The sequence below is a fragment of the Ambystoma mexicanum genome, chromosome 7q (assembly GCF_040938575.1).
Source record: "Ambystoma mexicanum isolate Mex_15411 chromosome 7q, UKY_AmexF1_1, whole genome shotgun sequence".
Lineage (NCBI taxonomy): Eukaryota > Metazoa > Chordata > Amphibia > Caudata > Ambystomatidae > Ambystoma > Ambystoma mexicanum.
Window position 1 is genome coordinate 851002690 of NC_090941.1, and position 21322 is coordinate 851024011.

At 45.1% G+C, this 21322-nt stretch overlaps 1 protein-coding gene across 4 annotated transcripts in view; it reads right to left on the reverse strand.

Annotated features, from left to right (window-relative positions):
• The window catches only part of CEP295 (centrosomal protein 295), a 721329-nt gene that overhangs the window by 464734 nt on the left and 235273 nt on the right, over window positions 1-21322 (reverse strand). For all 4 annotated transcript variants that reach the window (XM_069639287.1, XM_069639289.1, XM_069639288.1 and 1 more), the window contains exons 16-17: window positions 19418-19515; window positions 18241-19309 (exon numbers count right to left, since the gene is read on the reverse strand). In XM_069639287.1, coding sequence (XP_069495388.1) covers window positions 18241-19309; window positions 19418-19515 — 1167 coding nt within the window. The remainder of the gene's footprint in view (window positions 1-18240; window positions 19310-19417; window positions 19516-21322) is intronic.

The window sequence follows — 21322 nt, forward strand, 5'->3', positions numbered from 1 at the left end:
AAAGCATCCTCTACCACATTATACTTTTGTTCCTATTTACCAGTGTGCTATCTTATCCATTTCATGTCAACTCATTAGTGATTATAAAGAAGTGTGCTAGTGCCAGATTCTCCATTGTTAATCTTTAACATATCAGATTAAGGGTGATATTCAAGTATTAATTTATTATAAAGCGTGATATAATATATATTGTAAATTATCAAATAAACCTTTTAAACTTGCAAAACAGAACTACTTCTTGGCTCAGTGGGGTCAGGGGGATTCCAAGAGAGGGGTGTTATATAGGGGTAGTCATCCAGAACGCATGAACTGGACCTAAAGATATATCAATAAGGGTTTTCATTCAGTATTATAGACTAGGCGTTGACTTAGCTGTAGTGTTGAATTGAATCCTCTTACAAAGTGGGGGCTCGTATCCGGGATTCTGGGTTAGAATACCACTTGTGCAGCTTAATACAGTGTGCTAACTGACGGGATACATACATCCAGTCGGATCACCACGCTGCATTACGCTGTGAAGCATTCCTCAAAAGGGACACTCCAAGAAAAGTTCTGTTCTGCAAAACTAAAATACTAACTTCTGTAAGTCAGGACAGAGACCAATCTCTAGAATGACGACCTTGGTAGATATGAAAATAGCCAGAGAGCACTTCTTACACAAACTATTTGTGAGAGGTGAATGGACTCACCAGGACCAAACAGTCTGGTTGCAGGCCATCACGCAACAGGTCACTGAAACAGGGTCAGATATATATAGAGATCAGGGTCCATTACACGTGGCCCTGAGTGAACTATATATGGCTCCTAAGGCCAAAGATGAGCACGACAAGATTGTTAGGATAGCGGCATATTTATATTTATATATGGGAGCCATACAGAATAAATGTGCTGAAGGCCATGATCTGGCAAAAAGGCAACAGATGGCGTTAGAGAAGGCCCAATCTGATCTGGACTCTTCTAAGCAAAGACTGGCCCAGTTCTCCAGGACCAACCAGGAAGCACAGAGGGAGAATGAGGCCCTCTGTCAACACAATGATAGGCTCCAGCAACAGGTAGCGATGCAGGAGAAACTGATAGAGTCGAGTAAGGCCTTCACAGAGGAACTGAAAGCACAAATGCAGGCTCTTGCATTGCAACAGGGAGCAGGGTCGGATAGAGATGAGGTCCGCTGGGAAAGAGAGATTCCTGACCATAACCGCAGGAGCCCTAACACCAGGGGCCTTCATCTCCCCCAGTCCCTGGACTCTACCACCCCCATGCCCCCTGGCGCACATGAGCACAGGGCCGCAGGGATGGCAGATCACTATCCAGCTAAGAGTATGGGGCTCATAGGCCAGTACCACTCAGGAATGGAGGGGTGGGCATCCGGGTATGGGCACCCAAGTACAGTACAGTTCAATGGGGAACCCCAGGAGAGTAGGCCCATTAAGGGCATCCTGAAAACCTCTGCCCAGTTAGGTCAGTGGAGGGGGTACCCATCAAATCCTGGCAGCAAGGAGGAATCTGAAGACTCCTCTGAACTGCGCAGGACACAGGAGACCAGGTCCCCACATTCTGCCAGCCATTCCCAGGCTCGCAGAATCCGTGAAAACCTGGAAGAACAGACGGGAACCTCTGGGAGCAGTGCCTCTGAGTCCGAGGAAGAATGGACAAGGGTTACCCGAACCAAAAAGGCCAATAAGGCAAAAAGGGCCTTGCTTAAGGACCCCTTAAAGCAGATTAAGGCGATCAGGAGCGTCATCACGCCTTACCATAAGAACGCTAAGTATTCTGTTTGGGAGCACTTAGAGTTGTTTGAACAAATGGAGACTTTCCATTTGAAGAACAGCCAAAGCTGCATTCAATATGTAAAGTGGACCTTCTCCCCGGAATACTCCAATTTCTTTGCGGGGCTGGAGGACCAAAATCATTTAAGATGGTCCACCTATAAGGCGGCCATCCTGAAACATTTTTCTGTTCACAGAAATCCTCAAGAGGCTCGCAAGGCAGCCTACAATTTGCAATGTGGGGAGGATCAGGCCCCACAAGAATTTGTGCAGGAGTTAAAGCGTGCTTTTGCACAGACCACAAGAAGGGTGCGCACAGACAGTCGAGAATTCGTTAATACATTTTTTCATGCCTTGCCCAAATACATCATGACCCAGCTCGTGAGGGATTTTCACGAGAAAAGATCTTTAGACTGGGTCATTGAACAGGCTACCCGGATCTATGAGGTGCAGAAACCGATAGATAGCAAAAGTAATGCCCAGAAAAACCCCAAAGCCAACAGCACCCCTGCTGCTGCCAAGGTGGCAGAGGTAAAGGTCACCCCCGTTTTGGATTTGGAGATGGGGGGGCCTAAAAACCTGCCTGCACCTAATAATGCTAGGCCCAGGAGGTCCTCGGGTCAGTCACAGACAGGGAGCCAAGGAGGCAGCCCCACAAATGGGGTCCCTCGCTCTCCTGATTATGTAAGTCCCCGTTACAAGGGAAATCGACCCATCCTGGGTTATGTGTGGACTCCTCCAGCCCAAGGGGGGGGATCCAGACAAGCACCTAACCCAGGGAACTTCCCTCCAAACTTCCCACAGGAGGGCAGAAATTTACCAAACCCTGGGCAGAACTTTTTCCCCAGATATCCACCCGACTTTCAGCCCCAAAACCATCCATCCTTCTTTCCCCAATTCCCTGAGCCCAGACCACTGAATCCGGGAGAGGGGAGGCCAAGGGTGGAGGGGTACCCAAATCTTCCCAACCCGGGGTATTACCAGAGGAGGGACAGCTACCCTTCCCGGGATCAGCCCAGGGGAGAAAACAGGGCCCCGTATCAGCCTGAGCGGGTTTCCCAGTTAGAGCGCCAGGTTCAAAACATGGCGCGGGATCTGGGTCACATACTGAGGGCTCAGCAGAACCCTCAGATGGGCGTGCCGGCGCAGAACGCACCCAACTCTGGACCTGGTGCTCCAGAACAATGACGGGGGCAGCACCCCGATAACTCACCGGTTCCCAGGGAGGAGGCACAAAGGGAAGGGGGGTGTAAAGCCTTGGAGGAAGCTTCCTTCCTCACTTGTAAACAGCCCCTGGAAACCCAGGAACCGGAAACGAAATCTCTTGCCCCTGAAAGTCTGCCTCCTAAGGAGCAGAGGGGGGGTAGGAGAAACAAAAGACCCAAACAGACTCAGTTTGAGGAGGAGGTACAGATCTTCCAATTTGAGGGAGAGGGATCCTCAGAGGATCCTGGGAAAAGGATCTTCTCCTTCAGAGAGGGGGGAACTCCTCCCAAAGAAAAATGGGTCCCTAGGGATGCAAATCCAGACTGGGGAGATGTGGAGACTGAGCTACCGCCGCCCACCATCTCATCCCAGAACCAACAGCAAGAAAATCCCCTGGTTCAAACCCATCCTGGGGACTGCCTCCAAAAAGGGGGGGGGCAGCCCAGAACCGGAACCAGGGGAACCCACAATGGCTCTGATCTCCAGTTGCCAACTTTTTCTTTCAGATTCCCAAGACTCTCCACAGAATTCTGCCCAAACCTCTTCGCTATCGATGTCCAAAACCAGAAAGTTAGCCCACCAGTTGTCCAAAAATGTACATTATCTGTGCCCCCTCGAGGAGAAGGAGGGAAGATATTATGCCCCGGTACAAGTACAGGGGCAGGGTACAATCTCGGCACTGGTGGACACTGGATCTCAAGCTACCCTTCTGTCCAGAAGGGCCTTTGATGAACTGAATGCAGGAAGGGGAGAGGATTACCAAATTCCTCTCACCTCTCTTCCGGGACAACTACAGAACTTTGACGGGAAGGAAATTCCCGTTGAGGGGACTGCAGACTTGGACATTAAAATTGGGCGACACAAGTTGAAACACCCGGTCATAGTTGTGACCCCGGAGGGCACCCCTTGTTTACTAGGGAATGACCTCCTGAGAAGGTTGTCACCCCTAATAGATTGTGTAAACAAGGTCCTCTGGACCCAGACTAGCCGACCAATAAAATTAAAACAGAGTGTCAACCATGTTAGTTTAAACGGCACATGCCACATGGTTGAACAAAAATCTGACCAAGTAGAATTTCACTTCCAGAATAGCCAAATTCCAGACGTGACAGTAATAGCAGTAGGACAACAGACTGGTGATGGGGGGTCCTCTCTATTTCTGAAAATCAACCTTCCTTCCAGTTTAAGGTGGTATTCCACGCTGGAAGGAAACACTCTGAAATTCTATACCAATCCACAATCTGAAACTCCCACTCCTATAGTCCAGAAAGATGTGAAATCAGCTCAAAGCCTGGCTGATATTCAGCAAATTGAAGAGCAGTTGTTCATCCCTGTTCAGTTAAATGATGGGAAGGACTCTGTTCTCGCTCGAGTGTGTGTAAACAACGGTAAGAGCTTCATCAGCGAAGCCATGTTCCGCCAACTCCCAAAAGATCCAGCCATTCCCACCTTCAAACTGATAGACAAATGGGAAATGGACCTGGAAGCACCTAATTCCAAACATCTCCTGCCAAGCAGGTGTATGCTCAAAATCTCCATTGGCAACAAGAGCATAGTCCACAATTGTTGGGTCGTGCGAGACGTCCCTGCCGCCTTTTACTTAGGCAGTGACATTCTCAATCGCTTTGCCATTAGTTTGGACCTAATAAACTTCAAAGCTTGGTCCCGATTAGCGGATAATCCCATGGGCTTTGATGATCCAGAAAAAGCATTTAGGTCAGCTCAATTACTACCTTATGCAGTTGAAATTCAGATTAAAGAGGAAGTCACCATCCCAGAAAGGACCCGACAATTCTCCCTGGAAGTGAAAGTTAAAAGGGGACAAGAGTTGAAAAACCCTGATGCTTACATACATCTAAATGCTTCTCTCCAACAGCAAGGGTTGGGGGTAAACCCAACACCATTAGTCAACATAGAACATGACACCATTCCAATAGAGGTGGATAACAGCGACTTAAAGAGTATTACTCTAGCCGCAGGCACCATTATTGGAATGGCGGTTGATGACCGACATTTCTCCATTGATCTTGTAAATGAACTGTTAGGACCAATCCCCAAGGACTGTGTTGACAGTGACAGTGAGGACAATACAACACCAGACAGGATTTTCACCCGGCATGGGGGGAACTTCCTGGTGTACACTTCCTGCCCCTATGGTAAGGAAGATGTGACGTGTGACTTCAGGAGGGATGAGGTGATTTTCCAGGTTCATGAAGGGTGCCTTGCCCACCTGAAGCCTCCAGTCCAAATCAGCACTCTGACCAGGGACTTCTCCACCCAGCTGGAGGCGGCCGCGGAGATAGCCAAACCAGAAGTCTTTCCAGGCTTCAGGCAGATGGTGGAAGAGAGAGTCAACCTAGCTGATGCCTGTGTGACTCTGGAACAAAAGCAAAAGTTGAAACAAGTTTCCTTGGATTTCCAAGATCTCTTTGCGGTAGACTCATATGACTGTGGTCGCACTGACATCCACACAACAACAATCCCCACGGACCCTGGCATGACTCCTGTGTTTGTGAAGCAATATCGTTTGCCTCTCGCATCAATGGAGTCCCTTACCGAAATAATTAAGAACCTTGAGTCCCGGGGAATAATCCGTCCAGTCCACAGCACCTTCAACAATCCGGTGCTGGGAATATTGAAGCCAAACGGCCAGTGGAGACTCTGCGCCGACCTCAGGGAGCTCAACAAACGGGTCCATACTTCCCGATGGCCTCTGCCCTACATTGACCAAGGGCTGGCCCAGATTCAGGGGTCACAGGTATTCACTGCAATAGACCTGACCAATGGATACTGGACTGTGCCTGTCAGTAGGGAGGACCAATACAAGCTGGCTTTTACCTTTGGGGGCCAGCAGTACACCTGGACCCGGACTCCCTTCGGATACCTCAACTCCGGCAATGAATTCAACATTTTTCTACACAAGGCCATGCCTGACTTGGGTGCAAGGGGTAACCTGGCTTATGTAGATGATGTCCTCATCAAAAGTTCATCTGTGGAGGAACACATAGCGGAGATCCGTTATGTTCTGACGCAGTTGAGGGCCGTCGGAGCAAAACTTTCCTTTCAGAAAGCACAGTGGTGTAGAACCCGTGTTAATTTCTTGGGGCATGAGATTACTCCTCAGGGTCTCTGTCCCCAGGAAAAGAAAGTGGAAGCACTTCAGAAACTGAAAGACCCCACAACTCTGCGGGAACTAAGGAGCCTCCTTGGACTGACTAATTACAGCAGAAAGTTCATTGAGGGCTACGCAGAGATCACCAGACCCCTGATTCGTCTCCTGAAGGGGGGGGTCAAGTGGGAATGGGGTCCAGAACAAGCCGAGGCGGTAAAACAACTCAAAAGAAGCCTCTCACAAGCGCCTTGCCTAGCTTACCCTGTCAGAAACAAGGAGTTCTTCCTGGAGACGGGATTCTCTAATATGTGCTTGACGGCAGTATTATACCAAAAGCATGACAAGGTCAATAAAGTAATCTCCTATGCGAGCAAAACTTTATCCTCTGTGGAGGAAAAATTCAACGATTGTGAGAAGGCACTCCTGGCAACGGTGTGGGCATTGAAGAATTACCGCCCGTTTATCCAGGGGGAACACATCATAGTGGAGACTCCACACCAGCCTCTGCAATATCTCTAAAGTGACAGAATCCGGGCCGGAAATGTGAGTAATTCCCGAATTACTTCCTGGATTCTGTCAATGCAAGGCTTTCCTGTGGAGGTCAGATATGGCCAAAACAAGAAGAGTCCCCTCGCGCAAGGTCTGGCTGACTTGCATGATTGTGCCAGAGAAAACTGTCTCGAGGACGAAAGTCTAAAAATCAAGGACAACATGGAGGCATACCTTAATTCCCCACACAAGGTCTTTGAAGAAGACCAGTGTGAGGGAATGCCCACTGTCTATGTGGATGGATGCTCTTACCATGTTGACAACAACGGGGAGAAAGAACTGGTGGCCGGCGTAGGGAATGCATGGGTGAATGAGTCCCCAGAACCCTCCGCTGGATACAAAATTGGTCCCCGAAGTAGTCAGGTGGCAGAATTGATGGCTGTGCATCATGCCATCCTCACTGCTGTCCAGCATCAACTCCACGAACTGGTCATAATCACAGATTCGGATTATGTACGGAACGGGTTCGTGGAGCACCTGGTTAATTGGAAAACCCGAGGCATGTTATGTGCTAACAACAAACCCTTGAATCATGGGAAGTTGATCCAAAACATTGATGATCTGGTCACATCGAATGGGATGACCATCTATTGGAAAAAGATCAAGGGTCATTCCAAAGTAGAGGGACCAGACAAAACTGGAAATGACTTAGCTGATCAGCTGGCCAAAACCGGGGCCATCCAAGGGGATCTAATTGAGATTGAGTCCCTATTGGGGGAAATCCAGGTCACTGCTATCACTAGGTCCCAGACCAATGCTCACAACGACCTTTCAATTGCACAATGGAGTAAGGAGACCCCTGATGCTGATTTGATTACCGCTCAGAAGGGGGATCCAATTATTGGTAAATTTTACCAGCACCTTGAGGACCCTGAGAACTTTCCCCTGACGGATACCGATTACATTGGGAAAGAGGACCTAAGAGTGTTGATGAAATGTCCAAAAATGTTCCGGATCCAAGACGGTTTGCTGGTAAGGAAATCCAAAGCTGGCCACGATCAGTGGGTGGTTCCTACCTCATTCCGAAGCCTGATGTTAAGTCACGCCCATGATGCGGCCACCGCCGGTCATAGGGGGTTTCACACAACATTGGAAATCTTAAGAGAGGTTGCATACTGGCCACACATGGGGCAGGACCTCGACCAATACTTGAAGGGGTGTCTTGTGTGTGCACAGTTTCAGCCATCATCCCTCACGCACCGCGCGCCTCTCCAAAAGAGGGGGATGACACTGCCATGGTCAGATTTACAAATCGACTTTGTAGGCCCTGTGATTCGCTCGGCTAGGGGGAATAAGTACATGTTGACTGTGACATGCTTGTTTACCAAGTGGGTGGAATGTCTCCCAGCCCCAAATTGCAAGGCAGAAACTGCAGCTGCCTTGATGATTAACCACATCTTTTCCCGTTTTGGTCTACCTCAAAGGATTGAGTCAGACAGAGGTAGCCACTTCACCAGTGAAGTAATGACAAAGATGTGGGAGATACCGGGGGTCAAGAGAAAGCTGCATATTGCTTATAGACCAGCTTCTTCTGGGGCAGTGGAGAGATATAACCGAACCATTGTGAGCATCTTAAAAAAGTTTGTGGCAGATTCTGGGCCAAGTTGGGATATCCGATTACCTCTGGTCCTAATGGCTATCAGATCTACCCCTTCATCTGCAACCAAAATGTCACCATTTGAGTCGATGACTGGGCGCAAGATGGTGCTTCCTCAGCATTTGCTCTATAGGACCCAAGAGCAGACACTGATAAATGCCTCCACTACTCATGAGTATGTAGAGAATTTAAGGAAACACCTCCAACATGCTTTTGCTTACGCTCAGCGGAATCTAGAAAGATCAGCTGATAGCATGAAGACCCACTATGACCTGAAAACTTCCAGGAAGGAATATCAGGTGGGAGACCGGGTCTATCTATACAACTTCCAAAGGAACCAGGCCAAGCAGCGCAAATTTTTGCCTACATGGAAGGGACCCTTTGAGATCATCGACAAAATCTCCCCTGTGGCCTACAAAATCCACATCCCCAAAGGTCCTTTGGCAGCGGGGGAAGACAAGTGGGTCCACATAAACCAGTTGAAATGTTGCCATCCCAGGCACACTCTGCAACAACTGGAGGAATCCTCTGGAATCCTAGCGGGTACTGTCTCAGACTAATTCAGTTCCAATCATAAAACATACCACATCTAGTCTCTAAAATATTGTGATTTGCATGAAACTGTCTCTTAGTTATACTGTTTTTTTTTTTATCAAAGTAAGAATGTAATGTTTCGTCATGATGAAATGCATATGCTGTCCCACCATCTCAACAGTGGTGGAAAAACGTCTATGAGTAGGTATTGCCGCTCTTCCTTTGTCGTCCTAGGAGAAAGAAGACCTTGAGACTGGCCAAGGAGGATGATCCGGAGACCGGGAACGAAGATCCAATGGGCCCAGTGGACCACCCAATACTCCCATCAGGACTGGCGAGGAGAACCGATCGATCAGTACCGGATGGAGAAGAAGATGCTGAACTGTGCCATCTACAGAAGAGGAAGAAGATTATGCGGACAGACCGGTGCGTGGGTCAAAACCCATGGGCACGCGACTCCCCATCGACTCAAATTCAAAGTGCAGTCGCGTGGGGGGGCTTGTTGGGTGTCCTGACCCACGTTTAAGCTATCATGCTGCAACATTTGGTGCTGTGGGCTTAGAAAATTCAAGATGGCGGAAAACCCACATGTGCGCTGAAATCCAGGAAAGCTGCGCAGTTTGTGCGCACACTAAAATGGTTGCCTCACTTGCCACCCACCAGTGCGAGAATGAAAGGCTGGGTTGCCATGAGGGAAATGGGTTGCCAAAGGAAAAACAGTAGCGCCGGTTAGCTTCAAAGCGCTTTAAAACCACCATTGGACTACCCGCACAGTAGTCTGAAACCATTGGGAGTGGCAATGCTGATTGCCAAAAGCAAACCCATAACTGTTGGGAATTCATTTTCTTAAATCCCAAAAATGGGTGCAGTACCAGTACTCACCACTATCCAAAAGCCGGCAGTTTAAAACCACCCTGTGTTTCTCTGAAGGCAGGCTCAAACTGTCTATTTTAAACATTGCAACACATCTAAAAACTCACTGGACACCAGCAGACATTTGGTAGAATGGAGTGTTGTGTGCCTACAAAATCTGGGAAATGAAGAGCCCAAAACAATGCTTATAACAAAACTGCTATGGAGTCAGCAGTTTAAGTTGCACTGGATTTAAAGACACTAAAATCGAAAATGTTTAGATTAAATGAGTGAGCTATGTTTGGTGTCACATGCCTTTGTAACTGTTTAAATGTCATAGTTTTAAACTTCGAATCAGCCTTCTAGCTGCATATGTAAAAATGTTTAGTTTTATTTGAATGCAGAAACTGGGGAACAAAAAGTGACATTTTATCTGAAACCCGGCTTAAGGAACTGAATTCTGCCTGGCAACTACCCCCATCAGGAGGGAAACTTGAGTCACCACTGTGTTCCCAGGCCAACCTTCCTTTTGCTGCCCACACTAAGGATATGCCATCTATCTGATAATTGAATTATCTGTGCTCTGCAGGAGAGTGAACAAAGCCCTCTTCACTCAGGCAAAGGTTTTTATTACCGCAGTCGTAAAATGTAGCTTCCTCTTGGCAAGAGCTGGGAGGGGCACTGCCTGTGAGAGCAAGCTGGCTTGGCAGAAACTGGAAAGACTGGTTTCTATACCATGTGACCTGGGAAACCACACCCCTTTGGAACCAGAACATAACTTTAAAAAGATGAATAACTCATAGAGCGGACATGTGAAAATTTTATAAATGATACCATAATTCTTGTGATTTTTCTGCCCACATTTTAAGAGGTTTTTCGACCCGGTGGCATGTTCAGGGGGGTTTTAGCGGAAAAATGGATATTACTCTAAATGTATGCATGTTAAAAATCTGAAACTTCAAATGTCCCTACTCCCTGCACACATGTATGTAAAGTTGGGTCAATGTCAGAAATTGCAAAATCAGTTAAAAAGTGAAATATGTGCCATTTCTGAATGCAAGCTCCCAGGAAGAGCAGAGTTTGAACAGGGTATACCTCCTGTAATGCATGATGGGTGCATATGATTTTAAAACAATATGTACCTCTGCAAATATGTATTTGTTTCAAATCTAGATTTGTGTCTAAGTTGACAGGAGGAGTGGACTTTCTGCAGGCTGTAAAATGACATCACTCTGACTCACAGTTCATTCCCCAATCAAATGATAAATGGAAGTTTGACCAATTAGAAGCAGAGAGAGAGGTAGGGTCAGTGATGCTAGAACACACCCACATTCTAAACACATAAAAGCAGACAGACAGGACAGATAGGGACGTTCAAAATCCATCTGCAGCGGGACGCTCTGCCAGAAAAATCCATACTTACCTCCATACAACATCCAGAGAGCCAAACTAGAGACTTCAATCTATCCAGAACTAAGAGACCAGACCAGAGAGAAAGCAGTGCTGTACTAAGAGACCAGACCAGAGAGACCCAGACCAGCAGAGAGAGCTGACCCAGATCACTGTGAAGTGCAGAGGCCAGACCAGACCAGACCAGAGTCCAGTTTAAAACCCTGACCAGATCCATGGCGAGGCCCATTTCACTCAAGAATATAGTGTGAGTACCTAGAAAACTGTGCAGAACCAATCTCTTAGTTTAAATTCATCTAATTCAATCTATTTAACCTAAGTAGAACTGCCTCCTAGCTGTCACCTGTCATTTCTAGTTGCAAGCTGCACTTGTCATTTTGAGCTTTTGAAATTTGCAAACCCAAAAACGACCTTTATTAAATCGCTCATATCTCCGCGACCGTTTGGGCTAGAGACTTGCAGTAACTTTCCTCTGATAGCTTAGAATCGTAGCTTTGAATCGCACCAAGAACCGCATTCCTACCCCTTATAGTTTTACCGCAATCGCAGAACACGCATCCGCGAATTTTACCGCGATTTGCAAATTTCTTCACATGTAAAAACTGCTGCTGCTTGCTTTCCATTTGCCAGAAATTCGTTTAACCTGCTAACTATCCCTGCATCATTGCTAGTGTGAGCCTGGACTAATATTAACTAGATACCACTCACCCTGAACCTCTGAAAGGGAATTAAAAAGCATTTCCAGCATATTTCTCATCCATTGCTAGCACATATCAAAGCATTTGGGCCCGTGTTTTCAAAACTCCTATCTGTTTTCTGTTGTCTAAGCTTGCTGGATTGAATCACATTTGATTGCATTTCTGAGAACTGTGTGTTTCCTTCCATTTCCTTGCATTGCATAAAGAGGGGGGGAGTGAATAGCCAGAGAAAAGTGATTACATTGTTTGGTTGAAATCATATTGAGTATTTTCTGTACTGCATTCATTGAATATTGCATCCACCTGAGCTTACATAAAGCATCCTCTACCACATTATACTTTTGTTCCTATTTACCAGTGTGCTATCTTATCCATTTCATGTCAACTCATTAGTGATTATAAAGAAGTGTGCTAGTGCCAGATTCTCCATTGTTAATCTTTAACATATCAGATTAAGGGTGATATTCAAGTATTAATTTATTATAAAGCGTGATATAATATATATTGTAAATTATCAAATAAACCTTTTAAACTTGCAAAACAGAACTACTTCTTGGCTCAGTGGGGTCAGGGGGATTCCAAGAGAGGGGTGTTATATAGGGGTAGTCATCCAGAACGCATGAACTGGACCTAAAGATATATCAATAAGGGTTTTCATTCAGTATTATAGACTAGGCGTTGACTTAGCTGTAGTGTTGAATTGAATCCTCTTACAATCTATATGGGTAACGGCAATCTGCAGGGGGACAAACCAGCGGCAGCAACATGGAAGACGGGGACACAAACAAGTACCATTGATTATTTTTTCGCCACAGAAGACCTATTAGCAAAACTGATTTCATTGCAAGTGATACCCACAGACTCAAGTGATCACAACCTTCTTGAGGTTGTATGTACCGACTGGGCAGCTGGAAATCCCTTGAAGGAGTACCATCAAGAAGATCAGAACTTTGAGGTTTCATCGGGAGGAATTCAGATCCATATTGTGCTACGGGGGGCATACTTCAATACCCAGTCCTTCTACAGGCATTTAGAGAAAAGCCAGTAGCTTTCAAGAGGCTTGTATACTTACACAAGCACGCCTATAATAGGTAGATCGCCAAAAGAAAGCCAAAGGTAAATAGACTGGGGCGACAAGTGAAAAAACATAAAACCATTCATAATCTAACTTTGTTCAAAAAAAGCTAAAATGAACTTCAAGAACTGGTTATACCACTACAAAAACTAATAATTTAAAAATACAGCAGGTGTGTGGAAGTTAATCAATGAATTAAATACCCCGGAGGGTTCAAGAACTACAAATTCAGTTTCTGCGCATGATTGGGAGGCTCACTTTAAACGTTTATATGCAGCAAAAGGAGGGGAGCAAATTGAGTCACTACACACAGAAGCTCCATGGGACTTTAAATTCGATCACCAAGAAATAGTTGACTTGATACAATATTCAAGTTAATGAAGGGCGGCAGGCCCGGATGGCCTGACCAACGAGATCCCAAAGAAAGATCCGGAAAATTTATTTACAACTGTAGTAAGGGAGAAGGAAATACCACAATCCTGGACCTGTTCCATAATGGTCCCCATATTGGGTGATAGGCCTATAATTACAGGGGTTTGACCTATCACCCTTTTAGATGTGGTGGGCAAGATGTTCGCAGTAATCATTTTGAGACACCTCAATTAATGGAGTGCCAAATTCAACCACCAGGATCAGTGGCAGTCCGGTTTCCGTAAAGGGATAGGCACCAATTTAAATATTTTCATCATAAATATACTTAAGTGCCTGGTCCACCAGAAGAAGAGAAGGGCAATCTATATCGCCTCGATTGACCTGGAACAGGCTTTCGATTCAGTCGACCGCAGAATTCTGTGGAACAAATTGAAGAAATGGGGTTGTCCTCAAGCCCTGACAGAACCTATGGAAGCACTACACAGGGCCCCCACTATAAAAATCAGACTGCACAAAAAGGGTTTATTGTCTGATGAAATTCCCTCAGAAAACGGGTTAAAACAGGGTTGTTGCCTGGCACCAGCGGTCTTCTGTCTTTATATCGGACATGGCAGAAGCATTTATAAAAAACAGATCTTTTCCACCGAAAAATAGCCGGCCACTCTGTGGGACGCTTACTATTCGCAGATGAATTGCTGCTCCTTGATCAGACGGAAATTGGGCTGCAGAGACAACTAACGGATTTGTCTCACTACATTGAAAAAATGTCCTAAAGATAAATGCAAAAAAATCCTAAATACTGATTCTGGGAGACAGTGGAAGGGTGAGAAGCGGAAGAAATGGACCTGGACACTAAATGGCGAACAGATACCAGTAGTTGGTTCTATGGTGCATCTGGGGTCGTCTCTAAATAATACCTTGAATAACGCTCCAGGAATAGCACATTTTTAGAAACAAAGCCAAAAACCTGGCATCGCAAGCTTTACTCATCAAAAGACAATACTGCAAATATTCCACAGTACCCATTTTGGATTTCTATAAATTGAAAGTGGCGCCAATACTAACCTATGCTGCTGAAGCCAATTTATTTATGGATCACAAAATCTGGAACCGTTTGGAAAGTCTCTTTTGGAAGAGGGTTATGGTGTTGCCAAACTCATTACCTATTGAACGGGTTCGAAGGGAATTGGGCCTGACTTCTCTATACTCCCATATGGAATGAAAATCCTTTTCTTTAATGAGGAAATGTCTCCAACCACCAGCAGCGAGTGGTTTCCCGATCATCAAGGAGGCTATGGAAGGGCAGCAGGTAGCAATATTAAATTCCTGGTACGAGGCCTGCTCTTCCATACTGACAAACATTGCTCTTACGGAAACGACACTCACCGAAAATCAAACGAGGGTGAAGTATAAATGATTGGATTTGGATCCAGACTGAGCAGAAAGTGAAATCCTGAAATTGGAGCGGCAAAATTTCCTGAGACTCCGTTTGAATCTCTATCCAACACGAGAGGTTACAGCAAGGAGAACAAAGGCCCATGAAGGAAATATTTTAAACTGCCGAATTTGTAATAAAAGCAAGGAGACTCTGCAGCATCTTGTACTAGTATGTGAGCTCCTAAACTCTAAGAAATAATCTCCTGGGGAGACTTATAGAGGAATCAACGAAATTGCAGGAGGATTGGTGGGCTTCCATAAGATGGGGTGGACGGCTTTCTCTGTCCTTAGCCGTACTACAGCTGATTAGAAGAATCTACACTGCTATGGAGGTCACTACAAGCATAGCTGTGGAAACCAGCCTTAGACTTACTTTTCTCCTTCTCCTTTTTATTTCCCTCTCTCTTTCTCCCTCCTTTCATTTAACCCCTCGATTGTAGAATGGGCCTTGGAGGATGACGATGATTTTTATGTTTTGTACATGTTTGCATCCAAGGTGTATTTACACATCACTTGATTTTAATTAATTTTTTTTTTAAATTACACCTGTACTTCTAGTTGTGTGTAGTGGTCCCAAAGGGTACTGAATACAAGCTTTGCCTAACACCTTTGTATTGAAGATATAGTGCAGCAGATGACTCCTGTGCAGCTCTGCAGATCTCACTCTTCCTAGACCTCAGTCGTGGGGACAAAATGGAGGATTTATGGGGACTCTTGCCCAGCAATGGGACCGTCAAAGCTCGCAACTGGCAATCTTCAAATCAGTGGCTGTTCAGTGTTTCAGCTCCTCGCATCTACCGCAAATAACAGCGGTTCCTGGCTGTCGAGATGGACTTCCCTTGCTTCTGGGGTCCCGCACTCTGTTGAGAGGGCTCAGGCTCGGTCAGTGCTGCTTCATGGGAGTCTGGAGGATCTTCCTGGAGCTCCAAGCCAGCTTAAAACCTACGCACACAATCTTGTGTTCCTCTCCCTGGCTATACAGTTTGAAGCAGGAACTCTGGAAATTCTACCAGCTCCGAGATGGATGTCCAGACGGGCTTACTTTGGAGTCGATTGGTCCTACCAACTCAAGGGGAGAAGTCGTCCTTGCAGGGGCTTCTCTGTCGATACGAATTTGGAGTTTCAGCACAGCAGCAGGTCTTGACTGGGAAAACTAACGTTCCAGGAGTTGCAGCAGGCGTCCTCGTCAAGTTCTTCAGTTCCTTCGTCCAGTGGTCGACTGCCTTTGAAAGCCAAAAGCCTAGGCTTTTATTCAGTTCTCTCCCATTCATTCCAGCCTAGCTGTCACTCACCAAGCAGGGTGGCTGTCCTTGCTGGACAGTCAGTCGGCCAATCACCACAGAGTGCATTTGGGTCTCCTAGGAGACTAAGCACAGGGAGTTTCAAGCACCGCCCTCACTTCCAGCCTACCCCAGACACCCTCGAGCCAGAGGCAGGCTTCACTCGTGAATCCCACCAAAGGCAAAGCGAACAATGGGACCAAACCTGGTTTGGCGTGCAGAGTAAATCTCAAGGACCTTTCAACACAGAAATTGCAAAAAAGAAGCCCGGGCCCATTTTGACACAAATGGCACCCTTGGGTGCTTTACTGCAGCTGCGATCGCAGCCCGCAGTAAATGCACACAATAGTTAAATGAAACCACTGCCACCAGCCATTCTGCGAAGAATGGGTAGTAAAAAATGTTACGCGAGAAGCTAGACAAGGGGGATACTGGGCAAGATCGTGTGTGCTGGGTCTAGAAAGTTACAAATATAAGTAAAGTAATTTCACTTTACTGCTCTGGGAACCAGTAGTTTATCCCAGGGAAGGTATTTAAACCTTTGGGAAATCTGAAAGACTTCCCTGTGCCACTGCACTGAAGGTGCTGTGTGACACAATGTAAAAGATGGGGCCTATGTAGTTTGTCAGACTCCACAACCAAAAGAAACCGAGTTCAAAATCACATTAAAATACGAGAGTGTGAAAAAGGGTCTCACTCTCTCGAGGTTAAAACAATCAAGTCCTCAAAATCCAGCAAAGTTGCTGGGGGTCTCTAAGGTGGAGGGAATTAGCACATTTGAGAATTCTCCATAACACAGGTGAAGGAAGGTCTGAGCCCGAACAAGGGGGACCCAAGTAAAGTGGAGACAGTAACCCAGAAGACTGTTTAAAAAGACATTAAGATCCATGAATATTACAAGATGATGCTGTGAATTGAAAAGCTAAGTAAATTGCATTGTGGTGACAAAGGTGAACCCCGACTGAGGGATGTCCAGTGAGTTGTTGGTCTGAGCTTGATTGAGGGAGGCTGACATTATAAAGGGGGTAGGAGAATGTCTGAGGGGGATAGAAGGTACATTTGTTTGTTTTTTGTGATACATCATGTCTTCTCAAGCAAGAGACTTTGCATAAAAGAGACTTGGGCACAAAAGGCCCTGATATAGGAAAAAGGAACTGTAAAACCCTGGTCGGAGAAGCCCCGAAGTGTGCTCTGCTCAGGAATCCCACCTTGTCCCATGCTTCAAACGTGGGGAAGGGAGACATGACTTATCATTGAGAACACTGCTTTCTTTCTTTGTAAGCATTATCCTACACTATTTTGTAGCATAGCAGTAAGGATTGGCAAATGGTTTTTCTTATTAAAAGGCACTTTTTATTTGACTAGACTCTACTAGGACTGTATTATTAGATGGTCGTAGCTTGCTCCGATATTAGATTTAGGTTTAGATTAGGCTAGATTTTAAACTGTAAAAATGGGTGAGATACACACCCTTCAACTGTGATCCCTTGTGTCCGCCATGCTTTGATACCATGCCTTCCTTACACCTCTCAGAGTTCCCCTGTACAATATAACTACGGTGGCCTCCTGAAATCTGTCCACCAGGCCAGATTTTATAAATCCATCTTAAAAAGGTCCTCAAGTAGCTTTACATTAAATGATCAATAAACACAGACTATTTGACAGGCAGCGGAGCAGATGCTGCAAATCAGCAGTCAAGATCAACCTGTCAAACTGTATACAAACTAATCTGTTAGAAGTCATAGAAAAACAAAGGAGCTCAAACTTTGTAAATAGGAGGCAGGTTGCAGGTTCTCAGTCACTGTTCGACAGAAGGGAACTGAAGGCAGAAGCATGCAAAAATGAAAGTGCACAGGTTTACAGAATGTCTGCCCATACACAGGTCTCTCGTACTCAATTGCTGTATGCTGCATGGACAGGTTTCTGCAACTATAGCATTCGCAGATACCTAAAGTTTAGGAAGACAAGCAAGTCCTCTTGTAATTGTTTGAAGAACCCATACAATTTATTTTTTTACATTCCCAGACTGAGACCAATGCTAAAAAGCAGTTGACAAAAATTTTCAGCAAAAATAATTCCAGGAAAGCACACGGAAATAATTTGCTACAGGTATCATGGGAAGTGAGATCTGCATGGTTAATATAATAGAAAGCCCCAAACACAAAAGAAAATGTGCACTCCCGGGAAAATAAAACTGACGGAGAGAGTGTAGGAAAGAAGCAAATAGGTTCTTAACAATCAGACTCACATTAAATAACCTTTGAATCTTACAAAGGCATTGTTAAACAAATTAAACACATTTTTAATAATACAAAACTGAAAAGCTTCAGCCAACTATTCAGCAAAACCTACCTGCTTGCCTTGAAGAAAATCCAACAAAACTGCCTGTTGTTGCTCCATCTGTGATTTCAAGTCATTCTGTTTTTGTAGGAGAGCTTGTTCCTGTAGTTTCTGCTTAGAGAGCAGCCCCTCCCTTTGTTGATCCAGCTGCAACTGCAAAGCTTTCAGCTGATCTTGCTGAGCTTGGATCTTCATTGAAGAACTTAATAATTTCTGTCGAAACTCTGCAGCACTGGAAAAGTCAGACAAAGTAATAGTTCCATTCGGTGTCCACTGATCAGAATCAGTTCCTTGCTTACTAGGCTCAGCACAAAACAGAGAATTAGGCTGCAGAGCACTCTGAGGTGATTGTGTAGTGGACTGGTCAATGGGCATTGTCCTACTTCGAAGGGCTTCTTCATTCTGTAACATAGCAACTGGTTCAGAAAGAACAAACTGAGATCTCAGTGGTGCTGGTATATATTGAAAAACATGTTCTTCAGTGTTTTCAGACACATGCACTTTTGGATGATGCTGGCACTTCTGAAACACTACATCTGTTTGATTAGTCTCCAAGTGATCTAGAGGCATGTTAGTCTTAATCTGCTTCAGACTAGACTTTGATTCTGGCCAACTAATGGTTCTTTGTTCAGGCAATACATCAAATTCAAAATGGCTACTTTTGGTAGGTGATCCATTTGTTTCACAGCTTGGCTGTGTACAGGATAAACCAAGCAACACTGACTTTTCTGATGAGGATAATCTCTGGTCCGGCTCCTCAAAATCTTCCTGGCCAGTACAAAACGGTTGTACAGGTTTAATAGGGCATGCTGCATTCCCTGGCAAGTGGGAAATCCTGTCTGATCCAGAAATATTTACAAGACAAGAAGCCAATGCATGTACATTTTGATTGAAAGCGGCATGTCCAGACTGCACATTTTCTGTGGCTGAGACCTCCTTATTGTGAGGTCCAGCGTCTACAGGGAAGTGGCTTGCAGTAGGGTCCACAAAGGACACAGATAAAGATGGATATCTTTTTTTCAGCATGTTTTGATAATCGTGCAGCCGTTTTCGGGCCTCGTCCACAGATTGTTGATGCTGTCTGAACACAAAAAAGTATTTGCATTAATACAATGCAAACAAATTAAAAGTATGATACCTTCAAAGTGACCTATATCTTCAGATATTTTCTCGTAAGAATTATACATACTTGTTTTGTTGGAGGAGACGTTGTTGATAGTTACGAATTATTTGCAGATGTTCGTCTTCTTTAGAAATTTCAATTTCTGGACTTCCAACAGCATCTCTCTACAAGTATAAGCACGTTTTTAGTGTTTTATAATTACTATTAAATATCTATAAAAAGTTGATTAACTACAAAATTACTACTGGCCACATTCTACATCTGGGCCAATTAACCCAAAACTGTATTCAGAACCAGCTTTTAAGGACACAGTACGAATTCGTTTTAGACAAACTAACAGAATTTCAAGTGACTTTTTGGGTGGTTGATTAGTTCATCTCTAACTTATTCACAATTGTAATATTTTAATTGATTTCTACAACTCAAAAAGAATCAATTCAGTACTATAACAAGAGAAACGCACAAAGAAATATGGAAAATTAAACACCAAAACCAAAGAGGTGCATTTTATTTAAAGAAAAAGTACTGTTTTGAATTGTTTTGCTACTACACAGCACTGCTGTACCACCTACCATCGCAACTATACTGTTAGAGATTTTTCAAATATCCTCTGTTGTGGTCTTAGTAAAACCAATGTCAAAGTTCTGATGCTGCTCTTCTTCTTGAGCTGCAGATGAGTTAATTTTGCAAAAAGGACCCTTCTGGACCTTTGTCCAATCTACTACCCGCTCTACCAATGCCCTACCAGGCCCACGCACCGCATGTATTCCCCAGCATCACTGCTCGTCCTCGCTCTCCTCCCTCCTGCATCCCAGACCTCCCACCACCCAGATTGGCGAGATCACCAGTCATAAGTGACCCTCCCAAAGCAGCCCTCTGCCTGTGAAGCCCCTGTGGCTAAGGCCTGCAAGGCAAGGAGCGGCTCCAGATAGTGTCTGCAGGTGTCAGCAGGGGAAGATAGAGTGGGGAGTAGAGCAATCACTCTACTCTGGAAGCCCTGCCACATAACAAACCTACTTTCAATGTGATAGTACGGTGATTATTAGCGTATTCCTTTAGGATAATAGTGCGATTGTTAGACTGCACCCAACCGTTCGAGATTACGACAAACTGACCCGATTCACATCTAGAAAGCACCACGATAGAATAGTACTGTGATTATTAGCTTGCGCCCTCTAGGATATTATTATATTTACATTTGATTATACGCCCAAAGCCGGGGGTATCACTGCGTAGGTTACAGTAAAGATTTCTGGTTACAAAGGCGAAAGATATCAGGTGATAATGACAATGACATGGTAGTTACAGAGCAAGTATATGTTAACAGATTTGGCAAGATGTGTTGATAAGCAGGGCTAATGAAGGCAGGCCGGTTAAAATGTGTTGAATAGCCAGGTTTTTAGCAGTTTCTTAAACTGAGTGTGCGAAGGCTTGTTGCTTATGTTCGACAGGAGTGAGTTCAAAATTCTGGGAGCTGCTACAGGGAAACTGGAACCTCCTGTTCTTGAATTCTTGAAACGGGGGATGAGTAATTGAGTGCTAGAGTTAGATCTGAGAGATCTAATTGAAATTCTGTGAGTGAGGCATTGATTAAGATAGGTAGGTGTTTTTGGGTGATGCATTTGTGTGTGGTGGTGTTTTGAGTATTATTCTAGCTTGTACAGGTAACCAGTGTACCTCTCTCCTAGTCTGGGATGTGGTCTCTTTTATTCCAAGTGCTGCTCTTAATGCTTTATTTTGCAATACTTGCAATTTGGCTAAATTTTTCTTAGTGGCACCTAGCAAGAGTACATTGCAATAGTCTAGTTTAGAGAGAATAAGGGCTTTGGTTATCTCCCTCCATGGTTGCCAGAAGCACAAACTGCTCTCCTGAACATCCCTGCTCTCCAACCTCATTCCTAGCATTCCCTCTGTCCTCATCTTACTTGATCTCTCCTCTGTGTTCGACACGGTCAACCATACCACCCTGCT